The following is a 17,306-nucleotide window of genomic DNA, read 5'->3' as shown; positions in this document are numbered from 1 at the left end:
GCCTCTCCCTCCTTGAGGTTTAGGTAATTTATGTCTTGGGTTGCAATGGTTTCCCAGACTCAATCCTCAGATCTGTGTTGTGCAGAATTTTGAGTGGAAGAAGCATGCCTCTCCAAGTTTAATGCACGTATATCATGATCTGGTATGTCCCTTTGTGGAACACCTTAACATATGTTACTATTTTGTATATCTTGTGTTGTTTAGTGGAAGAAATAAAGAGAACCAATTTTCGTGATTGATTTGTAGGAAATTTCGAACATCAGTAATGATATGGAAAAGGTTGGTTTGAATGCATTGTAATGCTTGAAGCTCTCATTGGGCTTATTTTATCCTCCAAACGATATCCGAAGCAATCAAGTTCGCCAACTACAACAACGGCAACCATCTGTTTGGTGTTGGCAATGGACGTGGGACCTAGGCCCCGGAGATCAATGGCGACGAGGAGCAGCTGCTGGTCGTCGTTGTGGCACTTGCGCTCATCTGACAGTGAGTGACGTTCAGCCAGTAACAAGGTAAAGGCCTCCTTCTTCCTCGCTCTGCACTCATGTCGGTTCTTCTTTGTGAATCATTTTTCTATCAATCTTATTTTGGCATCACCAAATTGCTCACCTAGAATTTTCTTGCAGTTATCTATCTTCTTTGGGCGGGAGGATCAAGTGATCACCAAAATATTTCTTCAGGTAGAAGAGACCCTTACCAATTTAATGTTCTAAACTTGTATTACCAGGAGCTCTCCTTTATACTTTAGTCCTTAATTTCTCACTATAACAGATCTTTCACTTTCATGGTGTTGTATGATTAAATGGTAAGCTCTACTTTAGCCATGCCCGAGGTTTGACAAAGAAGAGAAGAAAGAAGAATCTGGGGGGAGTTTTCTGAAGAAGACAAAGGTCATTTTGTTCTGATAATTTCTCAAGTGATTGAACTGTGTGTTCATTTCTGTTCGTAAAGTGTTTAATAATTTTTGTCTGTTGCTTGATGCATGCTGCATGATTAAGCTTATCAGTAGCTTTTTTTTTGTTTGCAGAGAAGATGGAAAAGGATCAATGGTTTGCAGAGAAGAAGGAAAAAGGATCAATGGAAGGTCTGATTTTATAGAAGCTGGTATACTTAACCGGACCAAGGAAATCTATCCTCTTGTGTGCATTTGTGAAAGAAAAGAAAATAGCTACGGTTTGTGGTAGTTAGTCAATTGAATCCTCTAACCTTTAAGTAACAATCTGATCCAGTGTATTCTTATTAGTCTTCCTTTTCATGGTCAGCTGCCACATACTTTGGACTCCATTGTCTTTGCAAAGGTAGCTCCAATGGCCCACTCTTGCCTCATGTGTTGCATCTCATATTCTGTACTTAGGATGAAGCTATTGATTAAAATATTATATCTTTATTTATCAATTGCCAAGGAGGTATTGGATTTATTAATGGGCAATGCAGATGGTGCTAAGGCTCTGATTGATGCCATTGGCCGATTGAGACTGTATATAATTATCAACACCTATATTCCAATGCATATGGTTGTTCAGTTTTTTTATTACTCCACTGCAGTACTCTTTTTAGCTTTGATGTGTGAGATTCGATTTGGTTTGTGATTTTCATTCACATGTCTTAATGACTTAGCTGTCCAGGGGTCCCGCTCCTCGGCATCTCCGGCTACCGATGCATCCGTGGAGGTCTCGTCACCATCAGGTACCTATGTAAAGAATGTTGTATTGAGCTGGCTTTCCCAATTTTCTTCATGTATATACCTATGAATATTTGCTCAAGAGGAGCTTGTAGACCCATCTCTCTCTTCATCAGTTTGCAACTTCAATTATCTGAATTTGATTTATACAGTTTTACTTCATGATGTTTCATGTTTCACGTTCAGGATTCTAAGAAAATGAGTTGAGTATGTGTTTCAATTTTTTGAGAGAAAGATCAAAATGTTAATACTAAGATTATCTTCATTGAATGGCAAATCCTTAATATTGTTGTAAGTGCCAACATATCATCTACTTCTTTTTAGATGGTTGCATTTTTTCCATGTCAGGTTATTGATTGTTATTTCATAATCATGATCTTATTACTTCTATTTGAGGCTCTATGCATTTTCGTTGATGATGCGAGGTTGAAGGATGAGGATGACAGGATGCAGAAAAATACTTTTACCAACAATCATTGTGGCCTCTACTAAAGTGATTTATAGGTTCGGCATTATGCTACTGGTTATGTGTTCTGCTATAATTAATGATGGGCATGGAAGTACACAAAAGGGACAGATGATTGGGATCAAGGTTCAGTGACTTGATCCAGGTAATAAACATTTCAAAGCATGATATCTTCCATTTAAATTTATTTGAAAGTGGTGCTTATGCATGCCTTACTGTATAAGTACATATACCTATTAACTTGATTACCTAAAAGGTGTGTTTGATGAAAATCCTGCCAAGTTGTTACCTATAAATACATATACCTATTAACTTGATCAGAAGAATGCTATTTCTACTCGTCTCTTTTCATGTTTGTTTGTTCAGGCACTTTTTTTATTTCTACATAAAAGGTTTGTTTGATGAAAATCCTGCCAAGTTACAGGGTTACCTACTATACTTTCTAAGTAATGTTTATGCTTGGTTACCTACAAGGAAAGGCGCAGGAGGCCCCAATTTCATTTCAGCTCAAGAACAACATACATAGCATAGTACATAGCCTGCAATGTTTTTGATTTTAATTTTCTTTGTACTAACGAAAGAACTCTGATTTTCATAGGTCAAAGGACATTATCTGACTTGAAGACCAGCCATTCCTAAAGAAGGATTACTAGGAGACGTACACTGGTGATATTGTTTCCGTCTTCAGTAACGGTTAATATGCCACCGATGTGCCGCAACAGAGCGTCCAGAGCCGCCACATACGGTGGTGAGGAAGAGCGTGCGCAGGGAGCATGTGCAGATTGTCATGGGAGGATTAATCTGTGTAACTGAGGTAACTTTTTTTTCTCAAATTTAACACATGTCAAGGATACATGGTCAAGTAGGTTTACCTACTCCAGTTTTGCAATTCATGCATTGCAGGAGATCGGGATGCTTGTGATTTGTATTGTCATGGATTCTCATTTATCTCTCCAAATTGCAGACGCAATAGTTGTGAGCTGAAACTGTGGGGTTACAAAGAGTCATGTTAGGAATGTCCAAAAGCTAATTCTGAAGTACACTAATGAGATCGCTAAAATATCGGTTGACGCATGCCAATGTAATTTATTTAGTTGTACATCCATGTGGCCTGCACTTCTCTTCCAGTTCACAAAAGGATATTTTCATAAATCTGTATGATGTTTCATTCAGATTGCATCTTTTAAACATAATTGAAGTCTTTGAATTAGACTAATATACTCATGACAAGCATCTTATTATGTTTCGTTTGATTTATGCTAGGTTCATTCATGAGATTCAGTTCACAAGGTACAAATATATGGTGATCAAGGCTCTGTGGGGAACCTGAGCAAAGGTTTCTCAGGTTCACACCTCTGTTTCTGTAATTAAAAACTTGTGTGTTGCTCATTTGGTGTTGATGATTAAGATTCATGAGCAAGAATATGTTCCGTGGAGATTATTAGTTAGTCCTGATTGCACTTGAGTGTGAAATTGAGCACTTACATCAGTTAGGTTGTTTAGTAAAAAATGTAGTTGATGCCCTTGCAGCCAAATACTTATTTCTGTGAATGATGACTGAAACTTGTTTGAGTCACTGCCACTGTTAATGGTTTACTGAAACAATTCATCCATGTGTTCTTGGTTTAGATTGTGCTAGGAATTATTCTGAATTATTTACTGTCATGCACATGCGTTGATAGAAAGGCAACTGATTTTGTACATGAAAAAGAATTAAATCCTACTCATTGCAATGATGCAGGAAAACAATACCGCCGGAGTTGATCCTGACAGTTGACGTGAAGCAGTGTGGAAGAACGGCATGAAGATGAAGGCAGCGAGCTGCTGGATACAATCGCGCCAGACCTGGTGTTCATCATCGATGATAAGTCGGACCAGGTGTTCACCCGGTATGGAAACAACTTGGTGGCCAGGAGAAGATACCCCTCGCGATGTCCTGACGGGCACCCATGCACCTGGCAATGCTGGACAGATGTAGGATGACAGGGTCTATCTGCTCCATGATCCACCCATGGTCGGGGTAGTGATAGCATGATGGCGCCAACGTGATCTTATACCAATTTATCCCCAACATGCATACTCACAAAGCGAAAGATTTCATGTGTGCTTATGTCCTTTCCTCTTTTAGCTAACGACAGCTTTTGTGTTCTTTTAAATTTGCTACCAGGAATTACAGCTAGGCCATAGAAGGCAAAAGCTTGAGCAAAAAACTGTGTTTGCTGGTCAACATTTGTGGGTAAGTTACTGTCAGCTGACGAACTTGGATGTTATTATTCTTATTTTTTGCATACGGTAAATCTATTTTCTCTTGCTATATGCTATTGCGCAATTATACATGATATGCGCGTGTGTGTAGTCACCACTGTTGAGGGAAATTTTAAGTTCCTTTATTCAGAACCATTGCTTCATGGGGTTTATGAATTCTTTAAAACAGTGTAATGTGCTTCCTTTTCCTTCTGTATGCACTTTTTATCATTTGCTTGCGCTACAATTTTGGATGATCAGCGATGCAAAGTCACTATCTCATCACAACTCAGTTTACAGTTTGATCTTATTAGAAACTTCTTGCATTCACTTCCCTTGTATTTTGTGGGTGAGGGCACGCAAGGAGATACAGGTTCTGGATTATTTTAGATAGTGCTTTAGCCAGCTCTACATTTTAGCGTGCTCCTTTATTCTGAATTATTTACCGTCATGCACATTTGTAGATAGAACAGGAGCAAATTATTTTGTACAAGGAACAAAATACTAACAATCACAGCTACTCTGAATTTCACTATCGATCTGCTCTTTCAGATGCTGCCGGCTTGGCTCGATTCTTCCTCACGCGTCGCGGATGGCTTCGTTGTGCCTCACTGAAAGGTTGTCAGGTTAGCTTCTATTTCCCTCTAGATTGCTGGGCGCCTGGCTGTATTGGTACCACGTAGAGATTTATACCTTCAGCTTTTCCCCGGGTCTCTGTTCTGCTTAGGCACAGCGTAAATATACTGTACATATCTATAGGTTGTGGAGGAATGGTTCTTCCCTCTATTGATTCGCTACAAAAAAAAACAATTACACTACCCCTATTGAGTATCATTGTCAATAGATTGTTGTCGAGGCGGGTGTGTGCCCTCGAGCATATGTAGAAAGAATAACTAGGGTCCTTTTTGTCCTCCGAGCATAGTTAGTATACGTCATCCGCAAGTAACTAAGTAAGACCTCGGGTGCTTTCCTTATGACTGTTAGGTGACATCATCTATTTATTTATTGATATCATTTTTAGAACATATACTTATTGATTTGTTGGTCTAGGTAAGACACAAAATCTTTGTCATTTGTCAAACTGTTACAAAACTAATTATATATTTTGTAATGATAGATCAGCTAATCCCGGTCTAAAACTACCTACATTTTAGCATCCCTTTATTCTCCAACATTTTTTTGTTTCTGTGGTGTTCTTAATGTTGTTTTAATTACAATATTTTTGTTTTGTTTTGTTTTGTTACAGCCTAATGGAGTCTCTTTAGATGGAGGCTGTCGAGCTCGAGACTGTCGAGCTCGAGACTGTCGAGATCCTACCTGGTATCATGTTGGAAGCTATGTTGCAGAAGGTGCAACTACCTATTAGAATTAGGTTTTTTTGTGCGCAGTGGCCTCTAAAGACGGAATTGCAGCGAGCTTATTTAGATGTTACTTTTGTTAGTTCTGGCTTTACCTCTATTTGTCTCCAAAAACCATAAGAGTGTTAATATATTTCGCTATTTCCCTCATTGCTTATAAGCATTGTTGTTCCGTTCTGATTTCGTGTGTTCAACTTATTGATTTTGTTTTCTAAATCCTGTAAAACGTATTTCTACTTACATGTAGGTTAGTTCGATTTCCACGGGATCGTGCGCCAAGGCGCACATCTAAATCTAGTTAGAAATAAGTACTGGCTAGATCCGGTGGCTGCTTGTATGTGCTAGAAAACTGACGGCCACTGGTTGGTTGACCTCCGGCTGGTTCCCTGTGGGCGCCTGGGCATCGCTGCTCGGCTGTTGCTCCACTTTTTCCCTAGTTGCTCGCTATTATTCTGTCTAAATTGAATTCTAAACGTAGTGATCTAGCCAGTGGCGCTCAATCTCTGCCCGAAGAACGACAGATGAATCGTCGGAGAGAGGAGGTACCGAGAGTCCAGAGGCAGCGGAAGTGCCAGGGGACTGGGCTGGGCCACTCATACATATACATACACCATTACTTTGCCAAAATCCTGGGCGGGCCGTGGCCCGGTTTGGCCCTAAGGAAGCTCCGCCAGTGATGACCAGTATAAAAAATGGTACGTAAATATATTCGACAACTGGATAAAAGTATGGATAATAGGTTTAAAATACTTATTAGGTTGGGAGCGCTTGCTATTATATCATTAATTTAAATAATAAGATATTTAATAATAAAAAAATTCTCTTATGCACGTAATCTACCGATACACAGCTTTGTTCCATTCATGGTTGTCTCTACAACGTGTGAAAAATCACGACTTGTTTATGAAGATGTCTACACGGTTCGAGGAGTGGGATATTTTTATCCAACATGGATGTCAACATAATCTTTGGATTGATCATCTATCCTCTTAGGCGTCAATACAGTTTTTCCGATTACTTATTTTGTGTCTCTTTTTATTTTATCTTTTGTAAGACTAGATTTGAGTGGATGGTGGATCGTAGCTATGCGGAAGCTGGATATAATGGTTAAATCTTTTAAGTAATATAAAGCACACTTTATAAAAAATCAAAACAGGTACAGAAATATTCCATTTTGGCAGGGTGCAAGTGTAAGAAGGAATGGAAGCTGTGCTCTGTGTTCTGTATCTGCTCTGGATAGGGGCAGGCCATGGTTGGCTGACGAGAACAGACACCAACAAGTCCTTCACTTCATCCTCTCGGAGCCACTCGAACATGGATGGTGTAGCCGGACAAATCGTCTACCCTATCCTCGGCATCGTTGCCGCCGCGGCAGCCACCTTCTACGCCGTCAGCTTCATGGAGATCAGAGAGGTGCGTCTGTTTGCCACTTTACCCGCTGTTCCTCCTCCCATCAGCAGACCTTTTCTCTGCTGCGGATTAATACGCGTCAATGGTACAGAAATCACTGGAGGAGCTTGACGAGAAGTACTCAGAGTACGAGGAGACCGGCGGACGACAGCGCCGGGCGCGGCGGAGGTCTGGCCGCCAGTCGAAGAAGCGGAACGATTGACCGGTCGGAGTACCAGCAGTCTCAGCATGGCCTCTATATTCTCCTCCACTTCACCTTTTGAGCTGCTAGCTTATCTAATCTTCATTCGAGCCATGCCCAGAGGAAATGTTCATGTACTGATAATCTGTTTTTTCTCTGCATTTCGGATACAGTAGTAGTTGTGCTTCTGAAGTCTGAACCGCATCTTAGCGCTATGCATGCTGATATTGAACTTGTGTCATGCGATACGTCTTGTGCTAGAAAATGGTCTCGGTAAAGCGAACAAAACCGAAAGCTCGGGCTAACTCCACATCACACACTCCCAAGATAAGTTTGTGTTGAGATAAACTGCACACTGCACCCTAAATCATAGGCAGAAGGGTTATTTTTGTTGGCCTGGTTGCTACTTACATTTCGTGTGTGTTGATATCATGTTCACATAGACAAAAGTCGTCCAGTTGGAATTCAGAGAAAACATCAATCGAGAAAACCATGTACATAAACATAGTGAGGAGAATTGCAAAATATTACATCATGAGAAATTTACAAATATATCCAAATATTATGTAAAATCAGGGGATTCTTATTGGAAAAATGAACTTAAATGAGAATTTATTGAAAACAAAATTAATTAAAGAAGGGGATATTAATTTTGGTAAATTATGGAGTAAAAATATTTATTAAATACAAAATTTATCACAATTTTCTAACATTTCAGAATGACCGTATGTTGTAACCATACATACAGAGTGAGGAGAACAACTAGGTCGAATGTGTTTAAATATTTAAAATACATGTTTTGAATTTTAAATAAATATACCAAATTTCTTGTTTCTGATTTTTAAAATTTATTTCCCCAATATTTCCAAGAATTTTTATTATTCTAAAGGTTACATTTTCAATCAAATGTTTCTTAAAATCTCTTTATCATTAAGATTTGTAGGTATATGTTTGAATGAATTTTTTTGGATGTTGACTAAGTGCATGCCCACACCTATAATTTGGCAGACAAGTAATTTAACATGTGGGAACCATGCCAACTAAACCAACTCTGTTTTAGTTGAGAAGGATAAAGTGATGATTCTAAGAGTTGACATTCGTCTTCTACCAAATTCAGAGTATATGGATAAATATTTAACGTAGGTAGTCGAGGTATAGTATTCGTAGAACCTTAGTTCTTCTAGTATGTTGAAATAACGCAACTTTGTTCGCATCAGTTTGATCATAATTTTCTTCTTCCAATATATCAGAACATTGGTCATTCCTATTGAAAACGACGGTAAAAAAACCCATGAGAGATTAGATTATTTCACGCTTGAAGTCTTTCAACAAGTTACGTCTTATGGTACTTGCTTCTCGACATCTCACCACAAACACAAGTTAGACTCTAACGAGAATTCATGTGAGCCATCACTTTCACAAGGGTTTGCACTAGATACACATGTGGTTCTATCTTCCAGCAAAGCAGTGGGGGCTCATGATCTATTGGTGCAACCGTTCGAAGATGGCCGCATGAGATATATTCAGCCGATGTTTATGGCAGAATATTAATAAACTAAATGATGCATAGGAGTTACATGTTCTACAATTTCGATAGATGATCTTTGTATCCACTCTTTGTGATGCATGAAATATAGCATCTCGGTGACAGCATCGCAATAATATGGTTGTGTGCATCAAGTGATTTTACAAAGATATCGGTGAAACCGTTCGAAGACGGTCGCATGAGATATATTCAGCCGATGTTTATGGCAGAATATTAATAAACTAAATGATGCATAGGAGTTACATGTTCTACAATTTCGATAGATGATCTTTGTATCCACTCTTTGTGATGCATGAGATATAGCATCTCGGTGACAACATCGCAATAATATGGTTGTGTGCATCAATTGATGTAGAGGCCACGGTTAAAATATTGAGACATAATTTTCATGTCAATATTACACCGAGAGTAGTGATTTTACAAACATACCAAAGTCACCACTAAGTTGTCACTATCAACTACAAAATAGCAATCAAAACCCAAGACCTTGATTTACTTATTACTTGACCTCTTGCAACATGAGTAGAATCAAGGGGGAATTGACCTCATGATACGTCCCAAACGTATCTATAATTTCTTATGTTTCATGCTACTTTTATGATGATACTCACATGTTTTATACACACTTTATGTCATTATTATGCATTTTCCGGCACTAACCTATTGACGAGATGCCGAAGAGCCGCTGCTGTTTTCTGTCGTTTTTGGTTTCGTAAATCCTACAAAGGAAATATTCTCGGAATTGGACGAAATCAACGCCCAGGGTCTTATTTTTTCACGAAGCTTCCAGAAGACCGAAAGGGAAACGAAGTGGGGCGACGAGGCCCCGTACCCATAGGCCGGCGCGGCCAGGGAGGGGCCCGCGCCGCCCTATGGGGTGGGCCCCTTGTCAGCCCTCCGACTCCGCCTCTTCCGCCTACTTAAAGCCTTCGTCGCGAAAACCCCGCACCGAGAGCCACGATACGGAAAACCTTCCGCAGACGCCGCCGCCGCCAATCCCATCTCGGGGATTCAGGAGATCGCCTCCGGCACCCTGCCGGAGAGGGGAATCATCTCCCGGAGGTCTCTTCATCACCATGATCGCCTCCGGATTTCTGTGTGAGTAGTTCACCCCTGGACTATGGGTTCATAGCAGTAACTAGATGGTTGTCTTCTCCTCATTGTGCTATCATGTTAGATCTTGTGAGCTGCCTATCATGATCAAGATCATCTATTTGTAATGCTACATGTTTTGTTTGTTGGGATCCGATGAATATGGAATACTATGTCAAGTTGATTATTAATCTATTATATGTGTTGATTATGTTCTTGCATGCTCTCCGTTGCTAGTAGAGGCTCTGGCCAAGTTGATACTTGTAACTCCAAGAGGGAGTATTTATGCTCGATAGTGGGTTCATGCCTCCATTGAATCTCGGGACAGTGATGTAAAGTTCTAAGGTTGTGGATGTGCTGTTGCCACTAGGGATAAAACATCAATGCTTTGTCTAAGGATATTTGTGTTGATTACATTACGCACCATACTTAATGCAATTGTCTCGTTGTTTGCAACTTAATACTGGAAGGGGTTCGGATGATAACCTGGAGGTGGACTTTTTAGGCATAGATGCATGCTGGATAGCGGTCTATGTACTTTGTCGTAATGCCCTGATTAAATTTCATAGTACTCATCGTGATATATGTATGTGCATTGTTATGCCTTCTTTATTTATCAATTGCACAACTGTAATTTGTTCACCCAACATGCTATTTCTTATCGGAGAGACACCACTAGTGAACTGTGGACTCCGGTCCATTCTTTACATCTGAAATACAATTTATCGCAAACTCTGTTCTTTACTCGTTCTTCGCAAACAAACATCATCTTCCACACTATACATTTAATCCTTTGTTTACAGCAAGCCGGTGAGATTGACAACCTCACTGTTACGTTGGGGCAAAGTACTTTGATTGTGTTGTGCAGGTTCCACGTTGGCGCCGGAGTCCCTGGTGTTGCGCCGCACTACACTCCGTCACCAACGACCTTCACGTGATCATTGACTCCTACTGGTTCGATAAACCTTGGTTTCTTACTGAGAGAAACTTGCTGCTATACGCATCACACCTTCCACTTGGGGTTCCCAACGGGCGTGTGCTTTACGCGTATCACCTCACCAAATCTCAAAGCTCGAGAACTATCACAACATTCAAAATTTGGCAACAGTTCTAGCATAAAGTCACTGCATTTGGCTTCATGAAGGATCTCACCGATCATTGATCACTCAAACACCGAGAACCTATTCTTGCTATGACCACGGATAAAAATCCAATTCCCCGAACTTCCATAGATGTTGTGTTTCCACGAGGTAGTTACAATTAACACTGAGTGAGAATAATCAACCACCAAGTTGGTTGGAGGAGAAAATATATCTAGATGTCAAGGCTAGAAGGCATCATCACTGCCTTCAATTAATCTACTCACCGTTGTTGCAACTAAGGATGGCACCCGTAGGATATGGGTACGGGTAGAGTCATCCCATACCCACACCCGTCATCTTCAATCTTACCCGTCACCCGTACCCATACCTGTTAATGGGTACAAGTTTTTCCCATACCCGTCACCCGACAGGGTAAATGGGTACCCGCGGGTAAAAATACCCGCACTTACAACACATCAAATTGATTAAAAAAATATGACATGGGGTGAAACGATCCTAAATAGGGTCTAATTGTCAGTAAACTACCAACAATTGTGAGACCGGAAAGTGTGAGATTCAACCTAGTAACATGAAGGCATGATTAGGGAAAACTAAGTAGTTTAGAATATTATAATGGCCCACTTATTAAAGATGGGTACATGGGTACGCGGGTATGGGTTCTATGATCATACCCATACCCACTCTACCCGATGGGTATAATAATTTTTCATTTACAAACCCATGGGTAATATTTTGTCCCATACCCGTACGCATATTGGTTTTTACCGGGCGGGTACGCGGGTTATGGGTACCCATTGCCATCCCTAGTTGCAACAACAACTAAACTTTGCCATGGGAGCTGACGATTTTACTTAATATTTCGGGAAACCAAAAGTTCCTCCAAACACTACATACTAGGACTCAAAATAGAGGGTCTTACAGTGCTTAATGTGAAGCTTCATAAAACCAAACTTGGTTTGAATTGATCATCACTTCTGTAAAGGACCAAGCTTGCTAAGAGCCATTACGGAATGAAAAAATGCAAACCACCAATAATTTAGTGTTTGATCATTAATTAACTTAGAAAAAATGAACCTGGCAGGGTGGAGATGTCAACAATGATTTTCTCATCGAGCTTCTTTTCTGACTTTTGGTATTGACATCTTCCACGAACAGTTTGGTGGAACCAAGAGTTCCCCCAAACACTTCACAATAGCCATTTAAATTGTGTTGTGTGAAGTGCTTGTAGGAAACTCATGGTAATAACAAACATGGTTAACCATTTTCATCTCTTCAAAAAAAATATTGGCATTGGCTAAAGGCTTGGTGGGACCAAGAGTTCCCCCCAAACACTTCACAACTATCTTTAGAATAGTACCTTGTGAAGTGCTTGTAGGAAACCCCGGGTAACACCAAACATGATTCGGCAATATACTTATATGATGGATCATTTCAAGTATCTACATAATCCTTGGTGACACAAAGAGTTCCCCCAAACACTTCACGTGAGCCTAAAAAGGCGGCGCTTCGTAAAGTGCTTGAAGGGAACCCACTATAGCACCGAACGTGGTTATGACATGGACACTTATGGTTCGTGACATCTACAAATATGCTTAGTGACACCAAGAGTTCCCCCAAACACTTCACAAAAACTCTCATAAAAGTGCTTCATGAAGTGCCTGAAAGGAACTCCTAGGGACCCCAAACCAATTGTTTTTCATGGCTATCACATTTCGAGCCACTACCACACTTTTCAAAATACACGTCAGCTTACTCACAAACACGTACCAAAACTGCTGGTTGCAACCCAGAGTTCCCCCAAACACTTCACTATGCATGTGCAGCTCGCTAGCCCAATGCAGACTTGTAGAACAGTGCCAATGAATGAGACACAAGCTAGCAAGCTACTGAAGTGATTTGAGGAGAACTCCAGGTGACAATCAGCCAAGCTAAGACCATCTTTGTTCATCTATCTACTGGACCTACTTCAGTTGTTTAATCTGCCCTGCCCGAGCTGCTATTTATAAGTCTAGACGAAAGGCTAAATAAATAGATCGATCTAGGACGAGCTCCTGTGGACTGTGGTGCGCAATGCATGCAAATGGTCTTGGGATGAACCTGGCAATGCACCAAGCCGTGATGCAGCCTAGGTTAGATGGAAGATAGTTAGCTAGTAGAGCGAAGGGAATCTCGTGCGATCTGTGCCTTTTTGAGCAGCAGTATACACTCAGCTAGATTTGCAGCTCGATCGGAATCGTAGAAAAAGCTCATGGAGTAAAGGCATGCGTGCCCAACCTGCAAATTCCTTATCCCAGCAGCTAGAGGACCAGTGTCATCGTCGCTGTGTTTCTGTCCACGCATATTTCTGTCAGCGCAGGCAAAGGGATGTAGAGATCACGCTATAATCAGCGATTATGGACAGTGTGCACAGCTGCTTTGAGTAATTAACCCTGATGACCTAATAATGTACTATGTAGTAGTGCTAGTGCTACCACTTTTTTCATGCTGGCTTCTTTTATTTTTTAAGTGTGTCATCAGTTTGTATATGCCACATCTGGTTAACACATGTCGAAAACAGAAGCGCAGAGTGTGGAGGCGTTCTTTCATACCAGTGGCTTGTGAACTGAGCGTGCGATCATCATATCCATAAACTAAGTATTTCACCTGTGGTGGTCGGTGGCGCTTAGTGTCATCAGTTTATATTCATATTAGGGGGCAGCAATAATAGCGACAAATAATGCTAGAACACATCTAGCAATCCTGTAGAGAAATTATGCTTGAGCACATATACCTAATCTAGCGTTTTCTATCAGAAAATCTGTCTGACCGAGTGGGCTAGTAGTATTCCCGAAGGGTAAAGAAGGCATCCAGGTTCAGTGCATCCGATCTCCCTATCACTGCAGGATCGACAAGGTTCAACGTTAAGGACCCATGTGAAAAGTTTCAAAGCAGGTCAAATTACAGAGCCCCTGAGAGTCTGAAGGGACATGCATGTGCAGTCTATAAGTAGCTTGGAAGAAGCAGCATTAGAAACATGGTGATGCGTGAGGAGTTATTCTTCCTCAAGATGTAGGAGGAGAGGTCGTCGATCGTCTCGCATCGAGAGTTCCCCCCGTCCCTCACTTCTTGGCTCTAGTTTCTTGTTTGCTCAGGAAAGAGGGAGAAGGGGTTGGTTGTTCCTGTGACCTCCTTGTGTTCGTCGCGGAGATCGATGGAGCCACCTTAATTCTTCCTCCTTGCTGCAGGTTGATTATCTTATCTTGTTGTTTTTTCTGCGTTGGAATAAGAGATATTTTTAGGAAACTGCTGGGCGTCCCCCGGGGGATCTGATTCCCAGCCCCCGGGTCCCCAGCCGTCGGATCAACTATTTTGACGGTTAGATTTGTATGTAGCAAAAAAACATCTCCGGCAGCAAAAAATCACCCCCGGCAGCAAATGACTCAAGCAAAAACGGTTCGTTCGTAAAAGAAAATAAAAAGGCCGGCCTCGCCGGAGACCTCGCCGGAGACCACGTAGCAAACATATTACACAAATGTAGCAAAACCGCAAATAAATTGTAGCAAATTTTTTTATTCATATGTTGCAAATCCTCTAAAACATCAATGGAGACATCGCCTATAGCCGGCAGCAACGCCGTCCGAGGTTGTAGCAACTCCGTCTGTCAAGGACAGCAACTCCACAAGCTGCTAGTAGCAACGCCCTATGACTATGGTAGCAAAAATCCACCCTCCGCGGGAAAATCGTAGCAAACCCAACCTCGTCGGAAAATCGTAACATAATTTTGTACCAAAAGTAGCAAAACAGTTTTAATAATTGTAGCAAAAAAAATACTATTGTAGCATCGTCGCTTCGTAGCACTTCGTGGCTTCGCTTGCTCATGGCCTACCAATTCCCGAGCGCCGCCGCCGTATTCGAGCACATCTTCCCTGCGTGCCTGCGTTTGCGCAGCCACGCCCGGGGCAGTTACCCCCCGGCGAAGGAGCGGCACCGCAGTGGCATGCTGTGGCGCCTGGACGGGGCGGCGCCGTCGCGCTTGTGCTTGATACGGGGCGCTGTTATTGCTGCCATTTTGGGAGGGGAAAGGAAAGCCCAATCCAAAGTTCGGCATCGGACTGTTGGGTTTGGCCGTGTGACGAACCGCCTAGACCGTTCGCCCTCGGCAGAAGGCGCGAGAGCTCGGCCGGACGCCGCAGCTGCCGCCACCGAGGAGCTCTACCGCGTCGTGAGCCCGACCGGCGGCGGCGAGCTAGGCGGGCGACGCCGCCGCGGCGCGCGCGGGCGGCCGGCCCAAACGTCGGTGGCGCCCCGCGAGCCGGCGTCGCCGTGAGCCACGAAGCGCAGCCGGCAGCCGGCCGGCCGGCGACAGGATCTCCGGCGCCCGATCTCCCATCAAGGTGGTCCATGGCGGTGTGGTTTCGCCCGGCGAGCGCAGGAGTAGCACGGGGGCGGCGCGGGAGGAGCAAGCCGTAGGCGGGCGCGCCGGTGGACGAGCAAGGCGGCGGCGCGGTGGTCAACGATGGGGAATCGAAGCGGGAGGTGGGGAGCGGCCGTCCGCAACTCCCAAATTCTCCGGATGAGGACGAGGGGATGACGCTCATGGGTGGGCCCGCAGGGACGCGTGTGGAGCGGAAGCCAGACGATGGGCACAAATCGGACGGTGCGGGATCCGGAGGTTGCGATGGCGAGCAGCCCCCGGGGGCATACAATCATTTTCCATATTTTTAGCTAGATATCGCCAGAGCGATGTCTAGTGGGTAATTTGTAAGTTACATAATGTTTTTTTTTTCGCGAAAACGCAAAAGACTTGCGTTTCGATGCATTGATAGAAAGAGAAAGGTTATATGTACATGTCCACGAAGGGACCAACACCCCGCATTACAACTCGACCCAGGAAAGGAGACCTAGTCTAAGGCAGGATGTGCCGGACACCCCGGGCTCCCGCTCTCGCCCACTGTTGCGCCTCGGTCTTGATGTCGTTGAGCAAGGAAGGCACCGAAGGTTGTGCGTTATCAAAGATCGCAGCATTCCGGTGTTTCCAGATCCACCACGCCGTGAGCATGATTATCGACGAAGTACCTTTGCGCAACTGGCGGGGAGCGGTCCGCACCGCCTGTGACCACCACTCCGCGAAGTCCCCCTCCGAAGCCGGAGGCCCCGAGGTGGATCGGATCCACGAAAGGACCTCGAACCAGCATTGTCCCGGAGAATGAGCATCCAAAGTGAGCAGTGTGCATCATAGTCTCCTCGGATTGGTCACACAGCGGGCATCGGGGCGCATGCGGTAATCCCCGACGCCCCAGCCTTTCACCCGTCCAACACCTGTCCAGACAGGCCAGCCAAAGGAACTCACCCTAGGAGGCGCCCATGATCTCCAGTTCAACTCCCAAGATGCTGAGGTAATTCCCCCCTGGAAGAGGGCTTCATAGCAAGAGTGGGATGTGTACTGGCCATCCGTCGTCCACAACCAGGTCATCGTGTCCTGTTCTTCCGAGAGCTGGATTTCCCTCAATCTGACCCATAGTTGCACATATTGCCATAGTGCAAGGGGAGATGGTGCTCTAGCTATGTCGGGGATCCAAGTGCGGTCCACCGAGTGCCCGCCGCACCGTACGCACCTTCCTGCGCCGTTTAGGAACCAGCGCAAACACCTCTGGCGCCATCTCCTTGATGGACCTGCCATCCAGCCAACGGTCCTCCCAAAAGAGGGCGGACTCTCCGTTCCCAGTGTCATCGAGGTGGAAGCCGCAAAAATGTCTAGCTCCGCCTTCGAGAACTGCATATCCAGCCCGCGCCATGGTCGCTGGGGGTCCGTGTGCATCCTCCATAACCAGCGCACCCTAAGACTTATGGCCATCCGTGCCAGGTCGGGAATTCCCAACCCCGCTAGGTGGAGTGGCCGGCACACCCTTGCCCAGTTCACGTGACAGTGACCTCCGTTGGCCTCTGCACGGCCCACCCAGAGGAACCCTCGCAGGATCTTGTTGATCTGTCTGAGGGTCTTTTTGTTCAGGGCAAGAACCATTAGCTGGTGCAGCGGGATTGCCGCGAGCACAGCTCGGATCAGCGTCAAACGTCCGGCTTGCGGCATCATGGATGCCCGCCAAGTGGGCAGTTTGTCAGCTATCCTGTCCAAGAGCGGCTGGAAAGTCTCGGCCGGCAGACGCCTAGTGGACAGGGGGGATACCCGAGTATTTCACCGGAAAAGGCGCTAGCCGGCACCCCATGTGCCCTGCAGCAGCCACAGCC

General features: G+C 43.8%; 1 protein-coding gene and 1 long non-coding RNA gene across 2 annotated transcripts; both read left to right on the top strand.

The window, feature by feature from the left end:
- Window positions 1-251: 251 nt before the first annotated feature.
- Window positions 252-2,829, top strand: LOC124669374. Its single transcript, XR_006992163.1, has 5 exons — window positions 252-512; window positions 627-680; window positions 772-805; window positions 2,107-2,292; window positions 2,746-2,829. It is a non-coding gene; the product is annotated as an uncharacterized LOC124669374 (long non-coding RNA).
- Window positions 2,830-6,973: 4,144 nt separating this feature from the next.
- On the top strand, window positions 6,974-7,581 carry LOC124677573. The gene is made up of 2 exons (XM_047213552.1): window positions 6,974-7,162; window positions 7,251-7,581. Exons 1-2 carry the CDS (start codon window positions 7,064-7,066, stop codon window positions 7,359-7,361), a joined length of 210 nt encoding a protein of 69 aa, XP_047069508.1. The 5' UTR covers window positions 6,974-7,063; the 3' UTR covers window positions 7,362-7,581.
- The last annotated feature ends 9,725 nt before the right edge of the window (window positions 7,582-17,306 follow it).

This window comes from Lolium rigidum, chromosome 7 (genome assembly GCF_022539505.1).
Source record: "Lolium rigidum isolate FL_2022 chromosome 7, APGP_CSIRO_Lrig_0.1, whole genome shotgun sequence".
Taxonomy (NCBI): domain Eukaryota; kingdom Viridiplantae; phylum Streptophyta; class Magnoliopsida; order Poales; family Poaceae; genus Lolium; species Lolium rigidum.
This window is presented reverse-complemented; position numbering and strand designations above follow the sequence as displayed.